This window comes from Glycine max, chromosome 15 (assembly GCF_000004515.6).
Source record: "Glycine max cultivar Williams 82 chromosome 15, Glycine_max_v4.0, whole genome shotgun sequence".
NCBI classification, from domain to species: domain Eukaryota; kingdom Viridiplantae; phylum Streptophyta; class Magnoliopsida; order Fabales; family Fabaceae; genus Glycine; species Glycine max.
In genome coordinates this window covers 473620-498664 of record NC_038251.2, presented here as the reverse complement: position 1 = coordinate 498664, position 25045 = coordinate 473620, and the positions used below count along the sequence as shown (strand labels likewise).

At 32.7% G+C, this 25045-nt stretch overlaps 1 protein-coding gene across 3 annotated transcripts; it reads right to left on the bottom strand.

The window, feature by feature from the left end:
* Positions 1-7584: 7584 nt before the first annotated feature.
* Positions 7585-19391, bottom strand: LOC100783762 (mediator of RNA polymerase II transcription subunit 15a). Of its 3 annotated transcripts, XM_003547575.5 has the most exons (12): positions 19251-19391; positions 18531-18654; positions 16525-16636; positions 16306-16426; positions 14743-16002; positions 12921-12991; positions 12204-12278; positions 10651-12006; positions 10182-10523; positions 8860-9060; positions 8674-8762; positions 7585-8061 (listed from the first exon to the last, which is right to left on the bottom strand). In XM_003547575.5, exons 2-12 carry the CDS (start codon positions 18638-18640, stop codon positions 7857-7859), a joined length of 3942 nt encoding a protein of 1313 aa, XP_003547623.1. In that variant the 5' UTR covers positions 18641-18654; positions 19251-19391; the 3' UTR covers positions 7585-7856. The 3 variants fall into 3 exon arrangements, with proteins under 3 accessions (XP_003547623.1, XP_014623364.1, XP_006597111.1); XM_014767878.3 differs by lacking the exons at positions 18531-18654; positions 19251-19391 and adding an exon at positions 17730-18467; XM_006597048.4 differs by lacking the exons at positions 7585-8061; positions 8674-8762 and adding an exon at positions 9826-9898 and having other exon boundaries at positions 8923-9060.
* Positions 19392-25045: the final 5654 nt, after the last annotated feature.

The following is a 25045-nucleotide window of genomic DNA, read 5'->3' as shown; positions in this document are numbered from 1 at the left end:
TACCGAGCTACATCTACCTATGATGCGCTCAAAATTTTGAGATTGATGAAATTAGACTGCATGCGATGCAAAATTTTGTGCATTCTAATTTGCAGACAAGTACCTGAAAAAATAAGAAACTTCTAGTAAGTAAAAAAACTTGGGGAATAATGTAAAGCATTTTCAACTATAAATACAGCAGCATGGTATGAGTATGACATGCACAAACCACAATTTAAATTTTAGGAAATTCTTTAATCTATACCCAAAAACTCTTGATCGCAATTGTGAGAATCACGAAAGAACAATTCCCCAGAATTATTTCCTATAGCAATCAAATACAGGGAGCGCCTAAAGCTGAGTATTTTTCAGGAGTAACACATCAAAGCCATAAATAAGCTTAGGGTAGTTGCTATATGCTTGTTGAAGAGTGACTCCACAAAATTGATACAGCTTGTACCTTACAGATAATTTTTGCTCACTCTCAATTGTTTGAATATGAAGTCTCAGATAGACGAAATAAACCACCAGCATACAGCATTTGATATACTGGTCGTATTCTAAGGGACAAAATTATACTCAAGATGGTACCAAGTCCACAGACACCAGCCAAAACCAGAAAAGTGAGCCTGAAGCAATTTGCATCATAGCAGGTCGAGTCGAGTTTCCTTGCTTCTGTATCATCATACACTATTCCCCGCAAGGAAAACAGCGGAAATTAAGGGCACCAATAGCATCATGAAGCTAGTAATAACACCAAAATGCCTCAAACCAAAAAGCTCAGAGACAGTTGAAATCATTGTAGAATATTGAGCCCCGTAGCAGATCCCAAGCAAAGCCGTTGCAGCATAAAGAGTGCCATCGAGACATAATTATGTGTGTACTTGTCATCCAAAATGTTCGAGGTAGTAACCTCATGTATATATGCCCAAATCCCAGAACCAAGTAAAAGACACAACACAAGTTTACCACAAGACAATTCAAATTCACGATTCGGTTCATAAAGAAACTATTAGAAATGTATTTTTAGGTTTCATGTTGGGAAATGGATTTTACGTTTAAAATTAATTTTGAATACATTTTTAAAGTTGAAGAAGAATTTAAAATTAACTCTGGATTGAATCATTTTTAAGTAATTTTTACTTTAAATTAAAATTTTTGTATTAAATTTTATTCTGTAGTTGATTTTATAACAAAAACATTCAAATATAAATTATATTATTTTAAAATCAATTTTATTTAAAATTATCAACATTTAAATAGAAGAGAATACCTTGTAAATGCTGAAGACCGACAGTGAGAGCAATATGGTTGTATCTTGTACACCCAAGGCAACTCCAATTAATTATTGAGAACTGTTACACCTGAAAGAAAAAAAGTAAACCAAAGATATTGGAGTGGAGTTTTTCTCAGAGGAAATGCAGTGGATCACACTTTGGCTCTTCTTAAAAATGAATTTAAAATTGTAGATGGACTGCATATACTTGTTGTTGTAAGAGGCGACGAAGAAAATCAGGATGGTGGTATTTGAGGGTCGGGGAACGTTGAAGGCATTGCTCGTCCTTGGATTTGTTGTGTCTGCGTTGTTCAACTTCAGATTTGATGACAATGACAAGGACTTTGCTTGCATGCTAGAAGCCACAAGTGAGCCTCGATGAAATTAAGAATGCCAGAGATGGTAGGTTTGAAATGTGAAGGTTGAGTGAGCTGTGAACATGTCATGTCACAAGTGAATTCACTCACATCCAATATCAACATCAACTGTACCTAATAAGATCATTAGGACCTGAGATAAATGAATCCTACGTGGTAGTTTTTTTTTTTAATTAACAGTCTTTTCATGTTTAGACGCATATTAATTATTAATTATAAGATCTAAAACCAAACTTTTTAAATGACTAGAATTAAATATGACCATATTTAGAAATATTTAAAATATGGGTAAATAGTTATTTTTGTTTTTAAATCTATAATTTTTTAATAAATTTGTTTCTGAAAGATGAAAATATAAAATTTAGTTTTACTAACATGTAAAAAATACAATAAATATATCTAACCGTTAACTTCCGTCCGTTACCGTTAATGAAATCGTCAAAGGACGAATTTGTCATTAAAATGATAGTTAACGTGATCATGCTAACTATATTGAACAAAAATGTTACTAAGATACTATTATTAGACGAAAATGTTAATATTTTTTCATTGGAAGAAAATGTCATTAATTTTTTTTTACCTAAATGTCAATACGTTCCATTAGACCAAAAATGTTAATAAGTTATTATTATTGTATGAAAAATGTCAATAATTTCTTATTGGACCTAAATATCAATATGTTTCTATTGAACTAATTTGTTAGACCATAATTTTATGATAAATTTTCGTTATTTTTTATCATTACAAACATAACATTACAATAATTACTAATATCGATTATCAACCATAATTTGTGTGTCACAGTAGAAATTATCCAAAATAAACATTGTATCGGTTTACCAAAATAAAATAATGTAACGATGTATTAATCATTACAAATTTTCCTAAGAAATAAATATATCTCATATTTCACTTCTTCGAATTTTGGCTATTTTTATTAATGCTGACCGATGAAAGTTAACCGTCAAATATATTTATCACATTTTTTACACTTTTGAAAACTAAATTTTATATTTTCATCTTTTAGGGACATATTCAAAAAGACAAAAATGATTATTTATCCATTCATATTCGCAGAGAGTGGGAAGACAAAAAGTCAAAAAAATATTATATAACAAATATGTCACAATTAGAGATGGCCACGCGGACAATCATTTTACTGATCAATTCATCTCTATGTATCACGTAAACTATTTTATTAACGGTAACGAACGAAATTTAACAAGCGGATATATTTGTTATACTTTATACCCTTTCGAAAACTAAATTTTATATTTTCATCTAAGGACGTATTTATCATAGAATCACATATTTATAAACAAAAGTGACTATTTATAATTAAAACATATTTCATTTTTGCATTTGCATATCAATGTAGGCATTATCATATTTCACAAAGCCTAATCTCTGAAAAACAATCTCTTACACACTTTTTTAAATATACTTTTCTTAATTAATTGAAATTTACTAAAAATTATAATTTTATAAGTTTCATGTTCTATTTAGTGAATATCTCATAATTTTATAATTTTTAATAAGATTTTATCATTAAAAGAGAATATACTAGAAAGAATGTTTTCCTAATATTAAAAAAAATGTTTTAAAATGTGTTACTATCACTCGTAAACGTGGAATAGTTACTGTCTTTCCAGACATTATAGTATACTATTAGAATATCACTATCATTTACGAATCATATTCCGTGTATGAGAGGATACATACGAAATATTTTAACATTTATTGCCCCGCTAACAAAAATACACTTTCGTCTGCAATGGGAAATAACTATAAGAAGCTGTATTCTACCCAAAAAAAAAAACTATAATAAGCTGTATCACAAATGTGGTAGATATATATATCCTATAAATTGAGTGCAAATTAAATAAAATTGAATTTGATAAAAATAATTTAAATCAATTGTTTTTAATAAATTAATTTTAAATTATTCAACGTAATTGAGATATATATCTAAATTATCCATCGCAATAAATTAACATAAGAATGTGTAAATTATTTTCTAATTCCAAAGCAAGCAAAGACTTAATCACTCATTTGCACTAGTTAGAGTGATTAAAGAAAATTGTATGATATTTAGGTTTAACATCGTCAACTAATTAAAAGTACGGTTTATTAACTGATTGATTTTAGATATGAAATCTAATTTTTAAAAGTTTAATGGTACACATGAATTAAATTTTCACAACACTTTTGTAATTGGTTTATTGATTCTAATTATACACATCTCTGTCATATCACTTAATTTTTTTATTTTTGTTTTATATAAAGAATTAATTGTTATAAACATTTATGTAAAAATATCATCATTCTTGTTAAAATTATAAGTTTTTTTACAAGTTAAATTTATTTGAGAGGACTTATAAAAATTTATGCATAAACTAATTCTAATTTATATGAAAAACTATTTTTTTACAAGTGCTTATTGAACCTAAATTTAAAAGAAAATCCTTTACCGTTTGAAGATATACAAACACATACGTGAGAGGTTAAATGTTTTGGATTAGATAAATATAAAACAATAACTTGTTTGTACTTTTCATAAACATCTATTATAAACTAAGATCCATAAACATAGAAGATATAAGGTTTAGTCTAGTAGAGAAAAAGAAAGAAGGAAATGTCTTGGATTAGAATTTTTTACTAATAATATTAACAATTAATATTTATTGATAAAAAAAATTAAAATAAGATGCTTTCAGCAGAAGGAAATAATAGAAAAAAAATAATAAATATATTTTTTTTTTATAATGTAAGAATAAATATAATGAAGGATATGATAAAAAAATGAAAATGAAATAGATACTATTTTTGTTTCAGAAGTAAATTAAAAGGCTAAAGTAGCTAGAGCCCCTCGTTTTCCCATTGAAAGTTCAACGGTTGAAAGATCATCAGTTCCATACATGCATGTATTTTTATTTTTTTTTGTTACATACAATACATACATGCATGCATGCATTTGAATAACGTTCAACTCTTAAATTTAACTTTATTTATAAATAATTTTTCCTTGATTTTAAAATAAAGAAATTTGACAAGTTTGATAATTATACATGAATCCAAAACAAAGAAACTAACTTAGATGGAGACCAGAATCTTATTAAGAAGACAAGTACTAGCTAGAGTCATATATAATGTATCTCGTTGTGAATTAAATGGTGAAAATAGATGAGTGTGAATGAAATTGCAAAGTGGATCTCCATGAGTGAGAACAATTAATTGGAATTTGTAACAAAACTAACTCCGGTGTACGTCTATATCTAATTAACAGGTTACAACTGGAAGCATTACTTACAACTCAGTAATTTTTATTTTCATTCCAAAAAAGAAACAATTTCTTGAAAGATTATCCACAGAATTTTACAAGAAGTATTTTCCGCTTATTGTTCAGTGATCTTGGGCTTTGGACATGAGGGAGAGGCGAGTGGGCCTGGGCTGAAAGGTTTCGCGGCGACGCAAGTGATGAGAGGAGGGCCTAATGAGAGTGGTCGTCAACGCTCTCCTCACAATCTGATCACCTTCCACTCCTCCGATTCTCACCACCGAGTTCTTCATCGCCGATCTAAGAAGGTTCAGCCTCCGACAACTCAACGACGTCGTTTGCTGCTTCTGCTTCTCCGCTAACTGTTTGTGATACGCGCAACGGAACGAGCCAGGATGATTCGTTGGAGAACACATGCACGTCCTCTTCTCGCTCGACGACGACACCGCGTCTTTGTTCCTCTCACTCTTCGACGGCAACGGACGGTGTTCCTGCACTCTGACGGGAGAGAAACTAGTCGACGACGTGGACGTGGACGTGGACGCGAACGCCGAGGAGTACGAACGCGGCGACGACGTTTGGTTTCTTGAAGAAGGAGAAGCCATTGACATTGTTGATTGAACAAGTGCAGAGAGAGAGAGAGAGAGTGAGAAAGAGAAGAAGCTAGTTTTGTTTTTTGTTAGAGACGGTTGGCTATGGATGCGTTGTTTCGGGAATCGGTTACGCAAACTCACGTCCACTCAGGTTTATATAGCAAGGCCACCAAGGCTAAAACAGTCATTATGCCTCATGCTAATATATAAATAATAAATAATTATAATTTATGTTTATCATTGTGGCTCTGGCTCTCCTATGCTAAACTAAAGCTTTGTTCACATGACATTGAAATGCATAATTTAATAATAATAATCATAATAATAATAAAGGAAAAACAGTTGGAGATTGTAATAAAATCAACATAGATTACAATTTTTTAAAACTTTATTGCTTTTTTTTATTTTGAAAACTACCCACGGCATCAATCGTGAGAAAGTGTACCGGAGAGAAAAAAGAAAGAACCAAACTTGTACATGAAATCAATGGAAGTAATTTGGGATAATTGAGTATCTTATAAGCATTATCTAATTAGTGATTAAGAATTATGAAATTTCAAAACATCACGACAATCAAAAGTGTGTATTCCAAAGTAAATTTTTAAAGTAATAACAATTTTTTTTTACAATCACAAATTTTTTCTAGAAAAAAAAGGTGGCAACTCTTCGAATATTTACTATAGTTATATACTTCAATTTATTTGTGAAAATAACATATTTAGAATTCAAACTTACCTATTAAAGTAAAATAACATCGCGCAAGTTGAACGAATGTAAGAATATACTGTCTTTTTCAGAAACGTAAAGGTTTATTTGTGTAACAAAAAAGCAATGTACATGTGAATAAATAAATAAACAAAATATTTAAAATATATAATTTGATAAATGAAGAAACAGAAGCAGTAATTTTGATTTATGGTGACGTGACAGCAAAGCAGTATTTTTTTGCACAAACATTGGGCGGTCGAGCAACCGTTGCTTGTTTTTGTTAAGATTAGAGAATGTTGTGGGCTACTTTGACACAAGCAGGAAATTAAAATTAAGAGAAAAAAAAAAGATAAACAGGCTGTGAAATAAATAATAATAATAATATCCTTCATAAAAATAAAGAATAAAAAAAATCCTCATTGTGAATTATTTTGACAATTTAGTTAAAATATATTACTTTTTATAATATTATCCAATTATATATTAACATCTATAATAAAAATAATAATTCTTTACAAATACATTTGAAATGACTTTTAATTAAATTTTTATACCAATTATATACAGTGGAAAGAAGAAAGAGAAAAAATAGATATGATAAATATTCTATTAGAAAAGAAAAAGAAAATAAGATTAAAATAGAATGCAACACAAAATATTTTCCTTGTTTTACAGCTACACCATTTACTTTGATTTGACGTGCCGGCTTACAGTTCCTTACAGCTACACCATTTACTTTAATACTATTTCCTGCATAAAATGCCTTATACTGTGATTATCGAAGTTGAACTTGAAGCCAATGCACTAGTACTTGAATTTTAACTCTTCAATAATATATTGTACCGGCAATCCATCTACGGTAAAAAGTTGAACAAGTTCAATTTGAGATTGACAAAACAATCATTTTATTAGGTTAGTGTTTATCGATTAGGGTAAATAACTAGTTATCCTCTAACGTTTGGGCCATGCATTTAAAATTCTCAAGGTCGAAACTAATGAGTCTCAGAGAGAGTACATTAAAATAAAGGAAAAGAAAACGTTCATACAGAGATATACTCATATACAGTAAGGACCGTAACTTATTTTAGTTTAATGAAGTCATCGCCAATTTTTAAATTTAAATGTAAAGTAACTTGAAACAAAATTACTGGATAATATAGTTTTAGTAACGAATAAGTAAATATCACATTTCTCATTATTAAACTCCTAATGACATCATTTTATGACTTAAGTTATTCAATCATAACTCACATGAAAGAAAAAGTTTTTTTAAGATATATAACTAATCATAACTACAATTTAATTATGAGCATCTGGAAGTGTTATTCTTCTGCAGAAATTACGGGCCTTACTGTTGAGCTACTATATTAGTTATTAACAAAGCCTTGGTGAAGGCAATTTGATTCAAGTCACACAAATCTTACTACATTGAGCGTCTTAGGCAGCGGCAAACATCGCAATTTGAGCGTAAAAATAAGCAAGAAAATGGGATACTAACTGAATACACAATTCACTGAAACGAGACCAATTTGACCTGATGCATGATCGCTTTTCACCTGCACCCAAAAACTCCGTATCCAATGATTGACACAAGTTTTGGCAAATTTAAGAGGAAAAAAGATGTTTGCATGGAACGGCAAGGATCATCATGTGGTCAAGCAATTCTCCCAAGTCCCATACTTAGAGCTGAAACTCCCACCACCGCTCTGTTGTGCATGCTCAGAAATAACAATGCGAGCACAAACATCCCAAGTCCTTGCTATCTCCCCAAGGGACATAGGTTGTGATAAACTTCGCAAGGATATGCTAAACCTTGACTTCGCTTTGACAGAAAGATCTTCATTCTCCTTACTGAAAAAAGAAATACTCAATACCACTTATTTTTATTAGAAACAGAAGAATTCTAAGCAAATCTAAAATAAAAGGTAAAGTGATACATTCTGTTTGGAAGGGGCATAAACCAACATTTCAGAGGATAATAAAAATTAATAATGGTCAGTCAGTCTCGTCAGCACATCAGAGTCATATGTATCTTTCAGGAAAAACATCTCACATTTTTCCTTGTTAGATTTAAACTCAAAAATTCACATCTGCTATTTAAAAAGAGAAATTATAGCTTAAAGCAATAGAGGATTAATTTGAGGCATAAATTAAACATATGTTTTCTAAAATCACACGTGTTCATTTGGATGACGGATACATATTAAAGCAAATCTGACAGGTAAAACGGCCATGGTCTTTGCTATAAATAATAAGAGGCACCCTTCAGCGTTATCTTCTTTACTCAGTCTGATACAATAGAGCAAACACATGTTTCATCAATGAAAAAAACGTCACAATCACCAAAAGAAGTTTTGTTTTGCAAGATTTGAGCATTACATTTGTCCTTTTTATTGATAAATGCAAACAGAGAAAATAAAAGTATAAGACACATAAGAGAAGCCAAAATGCTAATTCTCTCACCTGGATTCAACTGGAAACTTGTCTAGGAGTATGGGGGAACAATTAGGATAATTTGTAGGAACAAGCAAGTGCAAGGGTTGAATTGGTGACTGCATGGCAGTAAAACACAAATAAAGACAAAGTTCTATAACAAAAAGAATTAATAAATACTTAATATGCACATGGTTTAAGAGTTTTAAAGCCCACCATCTGTGCTGAAGCATATTGGGATTTTAAGCTCGGACCGAGAGCCACAGCATTGTAAGAGCATTTGACAATGGTCCCTTCTGTCCCTTCAGCAGCAGCAGCAGCTGCTGTTGGATCAACTTCTTCATTACTTATGTCTACTACCGTGTCAATAAGTCGCTGATTAACCTCCCTAATTTCTTCCAAAAGGGAATGATTAGCCTGCCATATAAGTCACATAAATTCCTTATCAGCAATCAAAGGTTGTGTAGAGCAAATCCATATATTATAAAGTGATTTCCTAATCCTCACAATGCAAACTTCAGAATAATTTTAAAACCTAATATATGACAAATCATTATGCTCTGATGAAAGAAATGTCAATAGCTAATCCAGATCATGCAAAATCCAAGACATTATATAATGAATCCAGTTGCTGTCCAGGTCAACAATTCAAGACCTGTTACAAGAGTGACACGTAACGATAGGTTCTATGCTCTAACCTCCTCCCACCCTTGATTATTATCCATAAATGGGAAGGATAATGGTTATTTGTAAAAATTGGAGAAATTATTAATCAAAATTCAAAAGAATTAAAGACTAACAAATCAACAACATGAATCAACCTAACCACTAATATATTTTTTTTATTGTTGCATGCTACTGCCTACTACTACCACCACTATTACTACAATTTTTCTTTTGATTGGTTGTGATAGCTATTATTTTACTAAATCATTCGGTATCACTTGAATCTTTAAAAATAACATTTATCTATTAAATTGATCAAATTAATATCATAGATGAATATCTAATACAGTAATTCCTATCTCAAAATTTTGACTAGATCCAGCAAAAATGTCCTGAAAAATCATAATCAAAGGTATAAACTACATTTTATGTTTTGATACATGTACAAAACACTGGTAGTTGCAAATAACTTGCACTTTCATGAAATAAAAGTGTACATCAGTTCAAATATCTCACCACATGTTTATTTCTTTCCCCTTGCCCCACCTGGATCCTTGTTTGTTGCGTTATTTCTTTCCCCTTGCCCCACCTACAATGCATTTTCATATATAGCCTCTAGATATATTTCACCATCTAAATGAGAACATGAAATTACACCTTTCTACATACTTCTATTGAACTAGTAGCATTGATTTTTGAGTCTGAATCCTTGTAGACAGAAAGGGTGAAAAAGTAATTGCATAATGTGTTGGTGCATGTCATTCATCATGTATTGATGCCCATTAATAAATTGCAATGGCAAGCCCAAAAAATAAGACATTGATGGTAAAAGATATCAATTATAAATAAAAATTAATTAAAAAAATAAGTACCTCAATCCTTGGCATCTTGAATCTAGATGTTGCAGTTGAATCCAAATCAGAAGCCTCAGCAGTTAACTGCTTGATACTGTCATTCATGCTACCAGGAGAAGATACAACATTCAAGGGTGTTGCATTAGTGTAGCGCTTCATCCTCCTTGTTCCATTGGCACCATCTTGGGTGATAAAATTTCTAGCCTGAAGACGACAATTAGTCATAGCAACCAAATCTTCGCCAACAGCAGCTCTGGATCCATTACCTGGAGCTGATCCTGCTATTCTATCATTCATGCTGACAACTGAACCAATATCACTGACAGCAGAACTTAATGCTTTTGGTGACATTGATTTGACCTGGAATCATGATTGGATATAAATTTGTCAGTTGAACAATTATGGAAACCTTTATGTAGTTTATTTGTCAAATTTATAAAAAACCCACAGCCACTGATCAGGCCAGCTTAAGATCCACTAAACTAACCGCTTTAATTAGGCGCTCAATAGGCTGCTCAGTAACAGTTGACTTTCCAGAAGTGGGTGCTAAAGCATTACCATGAGCACCATCAGGGCCAGTGAACTCTGCAAGTAAAGGAGAGGCTGATATTCCAGGTGTTCCAATGGCAAGGGATTGAGCAGGTGCTGCTGCACCCCCTGTTAGTTGATATCCAATATTTGCAGCATTTGAGATTGATGAAACACCAGAAATGGGCTTTTCAGAATCCCCTGGCATGGGAGATGGAGCCAAGGGAGGTGAAGGAGTGGGTACCACAAAAGGTGAGTTAGCAGATTGCAGAGGGGTAGCAACTTTTGTGAGAGATGGAAGGTGGTTTTGTTGGTCAACCTGAGGAGATGAGTGTTGTGGAATCTGAGGAGATGTGGCCTGAAGGAGTTGGGGAGAAGAAACAGGAAAAGGACTCCCTTTCATCTGTTGATGGGGATAAGTTGAGCGTTGACTGGAAGTAAGAGGTTGCTGAAAGACCCCTGGCTTAACACTGATTCCTTGCCTCATCTTTATGTCATTTGCATCATTCATTTGGTGAAGTTGTTGTATTTGATGTGTTGGCAATTGTGCAGGCAGCTGTTGCTTTGCTGTCTGATGTAGCTGTTGTTGCTGCTGCTGCTGCTGTAAGATCTGTTGTTGTTTCCTCTGTATCAATTGCCGCTGATATTGTTGTTTTAACTGTTGATTCTGTAACATCTGTTGTTCCTGCTGTTGTTTTAGTTGCTGGTGTTGAAGCATACTAGAACCTGGCTGAAGGGGATTATGATTTGGTTGGACTACATTAACCCCGGCTTGTGAAGATAAGGAGTTAACATTAGTTAGTTGAGGAGCACTAACAGGGTTTTGTTGAAGTGAGCTCACTGGAACCTGTTGCAGGGAGTTCACAGCATTTCCTGGTCCTGAATCTAAATTGGTACTTGGTTGCATTGAATTCATCTTACTCTGCTGTGCTGTGGATACACCAGACAGAGAATTATGCTGCATGGCTGCCATATTATTCTGCTGCATTGTTGCTACAGAGCCTTGCATATTTGTTGTTTGCAACTGAGAGTTCATTTGATTTTCATGAGACTGCACTTGAGTAACTTGGGGTTGTGATTGTGACATGGAATGCATATGAGGTGAGGGAAGATGTCCAGGCATGTTTTTCCTAGGTCTATTTGTATTTATAAAATTTATAATCTGCTTCTCATATGAATTCAATTTCTCCTTGAAATTAGGTGAGATGTTGCTCTTGGAAACCTGAAGGAATGTTATAATTCGTTCCAGCATCATTTTAAATACCTTCAGCTTTTCAAGCTGATCTGACTTTGGTTGTTGTGGAAGGGAATCATGCTGATAATGAAAAGATACAAGGTTAAACACAGTAAAAATAATTTGAGTAAAAACAAAAACAATAAAGGACTCCCTTTCAGGAAGTGTGATGACTTGATTAGCACACAGTGCAATCTCCAGAGTTTGCCATAATAATAATAATGGAAAAGGCTTCTTTATCCATAGCAGATATTAAAAATTTGCATGACTAAACATACCTGCTGAAGTTTACTAGCTATTTTTTGGTACATTTCATTCAACTCGGGCAAGTAACTTTCCTTCATAGATTTAATCTGCAAGTTAAAATAAACAGAATCAAATAATCAATGGATTAAAAATCTTGTAATCTCTTGTGCAAGAAGATATGTACCACTGATGCCTTAAAAAAGGATAAGAATTATTTTCCAATTTTGTAATGCATCATAAATTCCAAGTTTCACTTTCATGCTTAAAATTGAGATGTTAACCATGCACACGTGCACCTGGCACCACGATTTTGAATATTGAATTGAAAACTTTAAAATCTCACTCATATCAACACAATCATATTTACAATTACAATGAATCTTTCTCAATGCAAGCAACTAAAAGAGGACAAAAACACAGTAATAAAAGAAATTAACTGCAGACAGAAAACCAAAAAATAAAAAACCTTTTTGGGTAAAGCACCAGTAGTTTCTACTGCTGCAGTACACATTTTTTCAAATATTATGTGAAGGATGAATGGCATCCACATAAACATTGAACAGTATAGATTTAAGAAGAGTTCTCATTATTTTTCCAAGACTTGTGAAGAGTTCCATGTTCTTGCTGAAAATTCATCACAATAAAAGCCATGAATCTTCATTATTTTATTTTAGGGTTCATTTGACAAATATCTGTTGTTCAACCCAATTTACTAAAGGAAAAGAGATGATAAGAAAATAGTATATTACCTTTTGATACACTTCTTCTTGCCAATCACCCCCACTTGACTGTCCAGTCTGTGCTGTTGAATCCAGAGAAGCTACAAAAGATATTTCATACGTACATGAGCATTCAAGGCCAAAAAATGCAGATATTTGCTTTTTTGGAAGTAAAAAATGAGATATTTGCCAACTAACTTAGAGAACATTATCTATCAAATACAAAAGATACATTCATGAGACATTGTGATAACCTATGTTGTCATTTTTCACAAAGATACTTTCACAAAGTGGCTTAACCTATGGACCACTGATTTATACTACACATATAATTAAAGATATTCATGATAATAATAAGTCAAAATTTACACACACAACTACCACCAATCCAGGCGCAATACGAACATAGTAATGAATAATAACTACTAACATTTGCCAATAAAAAAAAAGGTAATAAATATAAGTCACAATTTACACACACAATTACCACCAATCTAAGCACAATAAGAACAAGTGATAGTGAAATTAACAGAAAAAGAACATAACAAATTAGAAGAAAAAAAGTAGCTGAATGAGGATGGGGAAGTTTAAAGGAAGATAGAACAAACACAAAGGGGAAAAAAGTCTTGTAAAAAGTGAAGAAACAAAGGTCAAATAGAGGTAACCTTTTGTACAACGGTCAAGGAAGAAGGGTTTCAAGTCTTATTATGTTTCTAAAGCAAAATAAAAGAATTATAAAATAGGGGAGAAATCACAACTTTGCACCCCCCCCCCCCCCCCCAAAAAAAAAAAAAGAGTAAATAAATAAATAATAATAATCATATTTTTTCAAGGGTAAAAATGGGTTTTTGCAGGCCATATCTTCGTAGTGCCCCCTTATTTTGGCAGCTACTGCAGATGCAATGAGCACTATTGAAAACCACTCTACTGACTACTATTTGAATCCCATAGCTGCCCATGGCTGTGCTTCGGTCCGCACTCTGCTAGAGCATGCTATTGATTACATCCATTTTTCAGATATGGTGTGCGAGAAGATAACAGATGCTGCCAGAGGAAAAGCCGATACAGGCTCTGCATGAATAGGTGTCAATCGGGAAGGAGGAGAAGAGTTGTTGTGCACAGAAGGGAGGGAATAAATCCAGGGTTCGAACCCTGCTCTGATACCATAATAAAGCTCAGACTTCAGAGAGAATTTCAGTGAAATATTTTTGTATTCTGAAATATGAATCAAAAGCTACAAAGACTGAGTTACACTCAGTACTTATATGCCTTTTAAAAAAACACTAAGTATTTATATGAGTTTGGCTAGAGACTCTAAGCTCTAACAGTGTCTAACTAACTAAGAGTTAGTTAAAGATGACAGCTGTCATAACAGAAAGCCCAGCATACTATATTAATAATTAATATGCCTGTTGTGTCCAGTCCTTTCTCTTTTTTGTAATATTACATTTTGCAGGCCAACCCTCACAAAATTCCATTTAGCTGGTCAATCTTTTAGTGTTTTAATGTTGTGATTTGTATCTTTAATTTGTGACCTTGGTTTTTATTAGAAGGCTTAGATCATCTGATTCTTTTGTTGGGCAGACAAGGCTTAGACTTCCATCTATAATGTATTTTGAATAAGAGTTATTCCAATGCCAGTAACAATTTCAAAGTTATCCTACCTATATATGTTTGAAATATAGTATTTAAATAAGAGGGGGATCTTATATTCCATGATGTGATCACACAATTTGTCTACCTCCTATATGATCCAAGGTAGTAGGAAGGATCACAAATTTGATCCCCTTGGAGCCATCAATTGACAAAAGATAAAAGACACTGAAAAATGCATAGTAGCAATTTTACATACTGGATGAAGTTTCAGGAAGGGGTCTTTGTGATTGGTATAACTGCTTTTGTTGATCAAGAACATTTGATTGTTGAAGTAAGGGACCTGAGGCCTGAAGTCTTTGTTGCATATCTCGTTGCAAGGGATTTGGTTGCTGTTGCAAACCCAACTGTTGTTGCAACTGTGCAGGTTGAGATTGAATCTGTGGCATCAATTGCTGCTGTGGAGCCTGAGGCTGTGACTGCTGCACTTGAGATGGTAACAAATTTGATGCATTTTGCTGTGATTGTTGTTGAATTGGAACCTGCGACTGTTGTAGCACATGTGCAGAGTGCTGGCTTGTTTGCATGCCTGAGTTGCCAGGTTGAGGTCCAAGGACCTGCTGTGGCTGTAACCCAGGGACATTATTACCCAGCTGTTGATGCATATTTGATAGGTTGTTTTGCTGATTTATTAACTGTTGCTGCTGCAGGTTTGAAAGATTATTCTGCTGTGTAAGTAACCTCTGTGGCTGCTGCAAATCACCAACATTATTTTGTGACCCAAGTATTTGGGTATGGTGCATGTTTGGTGCATTTGCCTGTGCCCCCATAAGCTGTTGTTGCTGTTGCTGTTGTGGAGGTAATATTGACTGTTGAGTCATCGGTGTTTGTTGTTGATGAATGATCGAAGTCTGTTGTGGTTGCTGTTGCCTGATAACTTGGGAGTGTTGCTGAAGCACGGACTGTGTTGATTGTTGTTGATTATTGGACTGTTGATTGTGCTGAATGCTAGGTAGAGATGTTTGCATCATGGAAGGTTGCTGCATAACAGTTGATGTTTGGATGGAAGGTTGCTGAGAAGATTGCAACTGATTTGATTGTAGAAGATTCTGCTGTTGTTGCTGCTGCTGCTGCTGTTGTTGGAGTTTCTGCCTGATAAGCTGCTGTTGCATTTGTTGCTGGTAGATATACTGCTGTGAATTTTGTGATTGCTGCTGTTGTTGTTGGGGAACAACCTGCTGCCTTCCTTGAATTTGTCTCTGGGAACCAGGAAACATATTTTGCATGTTGGCATTTTGGCCAATGGTGCTCCCCACTGAATTCTGACCAGGTATATTCTGCACATTGGGATTATTCTGCCCAACATTTTGGATGGGAGCCTGGGCTATATTCGAAGGTTGAGACGCAATACTATTTTGAATGTTCTGAGGTAGAAGCTGTTGACGGTTCGGAGTTTGATTGGACATAGGAATAGGATGTTGCTGCCCTGGATTGTGAACTTGAGGTGGAATACCAAGTCCTATTAAATAAATAATGATTGGCGTAAGAGAAACCCCCCAAAACAAGTACAATATAACATCAGGATCCAAATGAACTATTAACAACACAAGATGATATCAATGTAAAAATTTAAAAGGAAGAAAGATTTAAGACAAGCAACAAGGATAATATAGCAGAGGAAAAACAAAATGTTAATGATATTTCACATCAATAGGACACAATACACTCCCAACAACTTAAGCTGAAAGACTTGAAATAACTCAGAGTTAGATCCTATCAGAATGAGAATACTACCACTATGCCAGGGTTCTTAAATGTTAACCTGGATCAGGAGGTTTATTACTGGGGCCACCTTGATTTGGAGGTAAGTTGGGGGCCATGGAGCCCTGGGATTTAGTCTCCATCGTAAGCATCTTCAAAGATATTTTCCGTAGATAATCAGACTGAAATTAGGGAATATCACATTAAACCGTCAATCTTTCACATTGCATATGTCTGTATACATAACCATAAATTGATAAATCTGAAATTAGAAATGTACCTGGCTTGTTGCAGCAGTAAAAATTTTCTCTTCAAACCTTTGAGCAATCTTCTGAAGTTCATGCAATCCCTCTTGAACAGAAACAGGAAGATGTCTTTTTAACGTGTCCATTCTATAAAAAATGAAAAACAGCAGTTTAGTGACTAAATAATACAAACTATAGAAATTTTATGGTAATTATACAATACTCAAATGTTACAAGATTGTAGCATGTAAGAAGACCTCATTGAAATCTACATATTCAGAAAAATAATATAGTAGAATGTGTGTCAGAAATGGATTGCAGGCGGCAGAGATTATTTTTGATAACTTCTTAAATACAAAACATAAGAAAAAGAAATCCTACTTATAGTACTATAGTTTTCTACTAAGCATCCATCTGCCACACATTCCACGAAGAGAAAATAAGTATAACCTCTGTCATAAGGGAGCAAAATACACAATCCTAATCAGTATGCAGAAAATACACATTTTCCTCTTTGAAAATAATGGCAGTAAGCTCCAACCAAACACACCAAATGCTAGCAAAGATAGGGCATGGAAAAAATGAACCTTTTTCATAGTCCTCCTTTGAGACCTCTAAAATAGTAAAATGAATAAGCAAGTGCCTCATATTCTAAGGCACCCATGATAGCAAAAGTTTGTTCTAACACATTGTGCAATACAACACCAAATGATCGAAAAACACTAAAATTGTACATGTTGGTGACATGGTGTTTAACAGCCAAGTATGATAATGTCCCACCCCAAGTGTTAAACTCAAGATCCTACCTAGGATTAGGAGGGGGTGAAAACTCATAACTCGGATTGGAATATCCTATGTTTCAACCTAAAATACTTATAAATAATACATATGCATAAAAAAAACAGATAAAGAACATAACCTCTAAATCAAAGCATTAAGCAAACTTAAATAGGAAATTCATTATAATAGATTGATAGACAGAGAGAGTGAGAGAATTAAAATTCATAATTCTGAAAATTCATAACATAACAGATTAATGGATGTTCATAACAAAATGATTGATAGAAATAAAATTCATAATAAGTCAAAGATAATGTTAGAAAAATCTGAAAATAATTGGCCGATTAAAAAAAATAAAATTTGGCAGTCCAGTCTCTGTGAGAGAAGCCAAAAAATAGAATTAAAAGATGGAACAAAGTGAGATAAGATGAAAGTGACTGAGTCACTGAGTCAGAGAGACCTGAGCTGGGTAGTAGAGGCACAAACAAATAGTCGGTGGCAGAGATGCTACCAAATGCTGTGTAACAAAGGCTGAACTAGAGAAAATGAGAAGAAATATGCTGGGAGTCTGGGACGTTGGGTAACAGGTGCAATAACTGGCAACAGCAGTGACAACGCACAGCAGCACTAGTGGCACGAGGTGAAGCTTTGGCAGTTGTGAAGAAGGAGAGATCCAATGGCACACGATTGAGTGATTTTTGAATGGGATTTAGGTCTCGAATGGCAGGGAACATTTCATCAAAGGAGAAATAAAGGGTAATTTTAGCCATACTCCGCTTTGCTGGGATGCTGGGATCGACAATCCCATGATTGAACTTGGTAAATCGCAATCCTAGAGTGATCTCACCCTCCAGCGATTCAGCTCGCCAGGGGTCCTTTGACCTGTCATCATACAACCTTACAAGGCAGATCATGATTTTAACAACACGGTCCCACTAACCCATCTAATAAGCATGTGCCACATTGACATGCTAAAGTTCATGCATACACTTTGAATATGATTATGATATTTAAAAAATCAATGTTGAGCTGGGATTCAAATAAACATTTTTGAGAAAAATTTGAGCACAAGTTTCATAATTTATTTGCATTGTTTAAGTTCTTTCACATACATTCATTTATCATTTTCTTGTAAAAAAGACAACCAGAATCCTCATGGAAATGTTGCCAATCTATGAAATCAGTGATTTATATCTGATGTGAAACGTAAATAAAAAATTACAAATGATATTAGTGATACAATATTAAAACTGAATCTTACATTTTGTTGACAATTCTTTGGCGTGACTCGTGCGGCAGTCCACCTCTCCAATCACTAGTATCCATATTGGCTTCAGTGCCTTGATTAGGTCTCCAATTATTGTTATCCATCAAATTTTAATCAACTGAAACAACAAAAACAGAATATTCTTGTCAAATCAGATTCCAAAAGGAACGTATAAAGGATGAATATAATAAATGTATGAAAAATTAAGAAGATAATCCATAGAAATCATTGGTTTTAACAGAGCCAAACCGCCCATCCATAAATATTAGTCACACCAACAGCTAAACATACCAAATAATTTTTCCCTCGACACAGACAAGGGTTTATACGACTTAGAATGCCAATTTATCATGCTTAAACCTAGGATGCATGCAAAAGAAATAATTCTCTACCGAATAACAAAATGCCCTGTCTAGTAATTAATTTTGGAGGCAAAGAACAAAATTCCAATATTAGATAATGCATTCCCTCATTTTTGTTCCTATCCAGAAATCCGTTCTACAAAATTGGCTTCAATGGACGGGTTCTGTTCTAATTTCCTTGAAAGATATCGAGTCCTATTGCATCCTAATGATTCGAATTTCGAACGAAATACGCCTCTTTCCTACTTGGCCTTTCAATTAAGAAGTTAGCAATCACGGTGAATGCAATAATAAGCTTTTTTTTCTGAGCAAGATAAACGACGAGAGGGAGAGGGAGAGAGAGAAAGAGAACCTGATGGTGGCAGACGGTGGTTGCGATTTTCCGGCGGTGGCGTGAGCAGTGTTACCGGTTGCGTATCTGACTCGTGAACTTGAAGGAAACTTACGCGTGGAGACAATGCCTATTTATTTCCGAAGCCTTCGAGCTTGTGTAAATTTCTTTTTGTTTTTATTATTAAATAAAATGAAAAGCTTTTGTTTTTAATTAATGGCCTTGACCTTAATCTAACGACCATGCCAAATCAACTTAATTTATTCATTAAATTAAATTAGTAAGTATAAATTAAAATACATGAGAAATAATAGTTCATTTTAAATATTTTTCTTCTGTCACACAAGTTAGGTGTAATTTTTTAAAAATAAAAGGTTTTAATTGTAAAAATCAATTTACTTTAAGAACTATATAGTTTTATTACCCATGCATTATATAAAAAAATCCTCCAAAAATAAATGTTTCTTTTATTAAAAATAATATGCATAATTTATTTCTTACATTTGATTTTTTTTTAAAATGAGTGTTAAATTAGAATAATTCTCTTGGGATAAAAAGAAGTACTCCCTCCATTCCTATTTAATCTGTCAAGTACCAATGATTAACTTTCGGATGGCTTAAACCCGATTCCATCTCGATGCAATGCTCATCTCATTCTTTGTAATGCTTTTAAATATAACTTCGAAGTCAACTCACAACTCAATTACGACCATATCCTTTGTTTTGACCATGCATAAGCCTTCATAAACTTTCTAAGGGGTTATTTGGTTGAAGAGAAGAAATAACATTTTAAGAAAAAAAATTCAAAAAATAACATGGATCCCACACCTCTTTCTCTCTACTTCGATTTAAATATTTTTTTCTTTTCCCACACAAGCAATCAACCCCTAAAGGTCTGCAACGAAGGTTGTAGCTAATGCCAACTCTCTTCAAAAACCCACATATCCATTTACATGTTACATCTCTGATAAGCCATCCACAACCTACCAAACCTCATTGACTTCTAGTTGACCCATCAATATTAAGACTAACCCAACCCTCCATGGATGGCCTCCATCTAACAATAACCACATTTTTTGAGTTGGCATTCAATGGAACAATGTTGCCACTCGGAAGCAATACATGAGCTAATGGGTCTAAATTGAATCCCAAAGCTTAAACACTCGAATAAAGGTATCACCATGTTCTCGCTTATTGCGCCATATCCATAGGCAATAGCAAGCAACAGTCCATAGATTTTGTCAGATCCTACTTTTAGTTTATATTCATGTCACTGATGATTATTACAATTCTTGTAATTGTGTAATCATACTTATTAATTCTATTTGAATTGTTAAAGAAAAAATTAAGAAATAAAATATTTCCTTAATTAATTACCAAATAAAATTATATTTGTCTTCTTATTGAGAGAACAAACTCATTAACCTTTCATATAGAAAATGATAAAAAAAATTGGATTTAATACAAGATAATTAGTTTCTTAAATTAGGTGTTGTATGTTTAAATAATCTTTATTATTTTTTCTCTTGCTTGACTTTATTTGATTAATGTATAATCAATCACTTATGTAAAAAAAATATAATGTATAAAAAAAATCATTTATTGATACCAAGACAAACTTGAGATTAATGAGTTGTCCAAACTCAATCTTGGTTAAGTTTGGAAAGAAACATAGAGTTGGGGGGAAGAAAGTCAAAATGTACCATTTTGAGAAGAGGTGGCTTAATGTCCAAGATGAGAAGTGTGAGGTTGTGGCACAACATTATTCGATATAAGTGACAATCACATATCCAATATTTTTCATATAGGTGTTAGCCCAAAGTTTTGGGGCTCATCATAATTTGATGAGTTAAACATGAAAATAAAAGAAGGGCACATAAAGTTTAAACATATGCAAGAGCTAAAGTAGATGGATGATGTAAGTGCAAGGGTTCAAGAAATAGAAGTGATTTAGGTTGTTTGTTGTAAATTGAAGAAGGATACTATACACAAAGATGACGGGCTTCTTGACTCTCAAAAAGGGAAGGAACACCACATTCTATCTTATAAAACTTCTTAGAGAAATCAAATAAATGTCACACAACATCTCATTGATGATGTAAGTGAGATTTTTCACACTAATGAGGAGAGGATTTTTTAATAAATTATTTCTTTAAATGGCTTACTGCATAATGTCCATCAAATATACACGAGGTTGTAAAAATAATTGATGGTGGATTAAAACCACCTCTTCAAAAGTTGTTGAAGTCGGAGTTTAGCGTTGAAAGAGGTTGAAAAAGCTTTGTTCAAGATGCAACCTACCAAATGCCCTAAGAGTGGATGGTTCCCCAACCATCTATTATAAAATTTGTAATGTGGTTGTAGAAGATATTACCATATTAGTGTTGTACATTTTAAACGACGAAGGAGATCCCTCGATGATTAATAAAATTTTGATTATGCTTATCCCCAAACACAAGAACCAACAAATGCAAGTGAATACATGCCTATTTGTCTTTGCAACATGGTTTTCAAAATTGTTACAAAAACCATTTTGGGTGTCATGTGTGTTTGTTTTTGCTTTAATACATGTTGACGATTTAAAACCATCATAAGTTATATTCAAAATTAAATTATGACAACTAAAAACAACTATAAGGTGTGAGATAGATTGTCACATCGCAAACTTAATTAATATTGTTTTGACATAAAGACTAAAAAGATTATTTTTGAATTTTAGAGATTAAAAAATATAATTTTTTATTTTGGGAGACAAAAACAAAAGTTCCCAAAATTTGAGGGATAAAAAAATATTTAAGTTTAAATTTAATCTTCGTACATTGTTAATTTAAAGATTGTTACATTTTCAATCAATCAAAATTATCTAAGGTAGTATGATTTTTAACCTAATTATTATAAAAGTTGACTAGCTTTATCATATATGACCATATTAAAAAATTTATCCTATAAATATATTATAATTAAATTTATTTATATTATATGAATGTCCCCTATTATCAATCTGCCAGAAGACTATATATTTTATAAATTAAACAGTGGTTTGTCACTTTGTCTCATTGTATGACTGCCAGAAGACTATGGCTGTTGGTGTTATGGGAGGCCAGCAATCCCCTTCCGACTCCCATGTGTTTATGGGTGAAAGTGTAAAATGAAGTCCCTCAGACCTACCCGTAGGCCATTGCCACAATAAGTAAAAAGAGTTGCGTCCTCAATAATAATTATAGATTTTGGCCTAATGATAAGCTGTCAATCCAATAATAAGCATTGGTTTAGAAAGTTGAGTCCAATTAATAGAACTTAGCTTTATAAAAGAGACAAATAAAGTGGGACTCCCTCACACGGCATCCCCAAGTTTGGTTTGCTATTTACTCTAGTTGTACTACAATTTGACGGTAGACACTTTTCCAACCTGTTCAAATCTGCACAGCATTACAAAAACTCGAAGGAGAAGAAATGGACTAAGTTTGAGGTTGAGAATTATCATCGTGTCTTGAAATGTGGAGGTGAAGATAGTTTCCAAATAGCAAATACAGAGGAGGCAACTGCCATCAGGATGATCCTATAATTATTGTTGGTGTGATGGTTTAAACTTTAATGGCAATACTATGTTGATCAGCTAATGGAATCAAATATGTTGGCAAACTCAACAAGGGAAGCAGACAAAATAAAAAGCAAACCAAAAAGAGCAGGGTGGTGGAAGGGAGAGAAGAGTGTTAGGATTCAAAGAGTGATCATTTCAAAATTGATGGATATAGGATATTGATAAGCAATGTTATCTACAAGCAAAGATTTCTCACAGACTATAAGCCACTTAAGTTGTAGAATATCTATAGACCATAAGCCAATGGACTAGTAGTAGTATGTTAGTAAATATTTTTTTTATAATTTAAAATTTATAAATATATATTACTTATACTAATTCTATTTTATAAAATAAAATATTTATTTTAAAATTTGTTACCTAAAATTAAATTTTCTATTTTTTTAAGATTTTATTTCAACGGGTCAATGTAATTTATTATATTTGTTTTCATACCTGTAAGTGGGTTGTTTTCAACTGTGATATTTCATCTTCAAAAGTTATATTGTTGTGGGGTCTATGTTTGCATATATTTATTTTCTCCTCCTCTCTATAAAATATAAGAGAAACAACAATTTGATCTTCTCTATAAAATATAAGCGAAACAACAATTTGATCTTTCTTCCTAAAATTTTCTCTTTCTTCTCTTATAAAAAAAACTTATTTTTGAGAGCAAGAACATTGGTGTTGGATCCTTTCGATGCTTGAGAGATAAGCACAATCAAATTTTTCTACCAATACACTAGGGCGTTTTTTTTCTAACGATAGAGTTATTTTTTCTCTCCTAATTTATTTTTTATTTGTGTTTATGGTATGATATAATGCATTGTAGATTCATATTCTATCAATTAAAGTTATTATACTAATGTTATTTTATTATTTAATTCAAGGCTTTATTTTTTTTTCTTATTTATTTTATTTTATTTTAATTTTCTATCAGTGGTGTCAGTATGGTACTTTGAGATTCATCATCAGCAACAGCTTTGTCCCCAAGTCTTTCCTTGGCTTAGGTGAAAGTCCTTCGGCTAACATCTCCTCATCATACTTCCTAGCCATATCTATCAAGGCATTGTAAGCAGCGCCAACGAGGTTGGAGAAGGAGGTGTGGTCCTTGTTGGGTTTGGAATTGAAAGCCTCGAAGGAGACTTGAACGTGAAATGCGTGGCTGCGCCTGCAGGGGCCGGTTTCATTCTAAACTTTACGACAGATAAACCTTTTTTTTAACGGTTGGTGTATTTTTTGTTTTTAAAACAAACTGGTGCTATTTCCACTCTCTTTGCTTATTCACTTCCCTTTTCTAAGGAAAGTATATATATTTTTTGAAAAACAAATTGAAAGGAGGATTGAACAAGCAAAGGACGAGAGTAGATACAGAAAGTCCCTTATAAATAAATTAGAGGATAGATAGTTAAATTTATTTCAAAAAAGTATGAGATGCTATTAATCACAAAATTGTTTCACAAAATTATATGTCATGATTTTTACACATTTATATTTTTCATCTTTTAAAGATTAATTTATTATCGTATCATAATTCTAAAACTTTTTATTAATTATTTATCTTAAATTAAATAAAAAATAGTTTAAGAATTATAGAGTTCATGTCAACCCATCATAAATTATTATGATAAATAATTTTTAAAGTAATTATTATAAGTCACAAAGTATGACATAAATAATAAGTAATTTGTGGTCCCATGTCATGAATTCAATCTATTTTTATATGAATAGATTAACACAAGTTATTGAAAGATAATTTATCCTTTAGTCTTCAACTAATATTTTATTTTTTTAAGATATTAATCTTATGACTTTTGATTATAAAAATATTTTATTTGTGTGGATCAACTCATCAAGTTCCTCTCGAAATAGGATCTACGCAAGAAAAAATATTTGTCATCTTCAAAACATTTGAGTCGAAATATGTTAAATTTTTTTATTAAAAATGATAAAAAAAAATTAATAAATTTGATGGATATTTTTTATTAATTTTATGATGATAAAAAATGTAATACATTTGATTAACAATAATTTTAGAAAAACATCTTTTGGAAAATTGATGAGACATTGTACTTTGACAACATTGTTTTCACCCTATTTTTACCAAGTCCTAAGCCCGAGTTTAGACGCCGATAAATGAAGGGATCTGAACCAAGTTTTTCAAAAAAATGAGTGAATCTCACGCTTTAAACACTACTTTTAATTTAAATATACCAATTCTCTTCCATTTCTTCTT

Bases quoted from the DNA above. Each gene is read 5' to 3' on its own strand.
- LOC100783762 (XM_003547575.5), bottom strand. From the start codon at position 18,640: ATGGATAACAATAATTGGAGACCTAATCAAGGCACTGAAGCCAATATG. The intron at 16,427-16,524 runs GTACATTTCTAA...CCCTAATTTCAG, and splicing joins TTACTGCTGCAACAAGCCAG to TCTGATTATCTACGGAAAAT. The intron at 12,279-12,920 runs GTAATATACTAT...TTTAACTTGCAG, and splicing joins AAGAAGAAGTGTATCAAAAG to ATTAAATCTATGAAGGAAAG.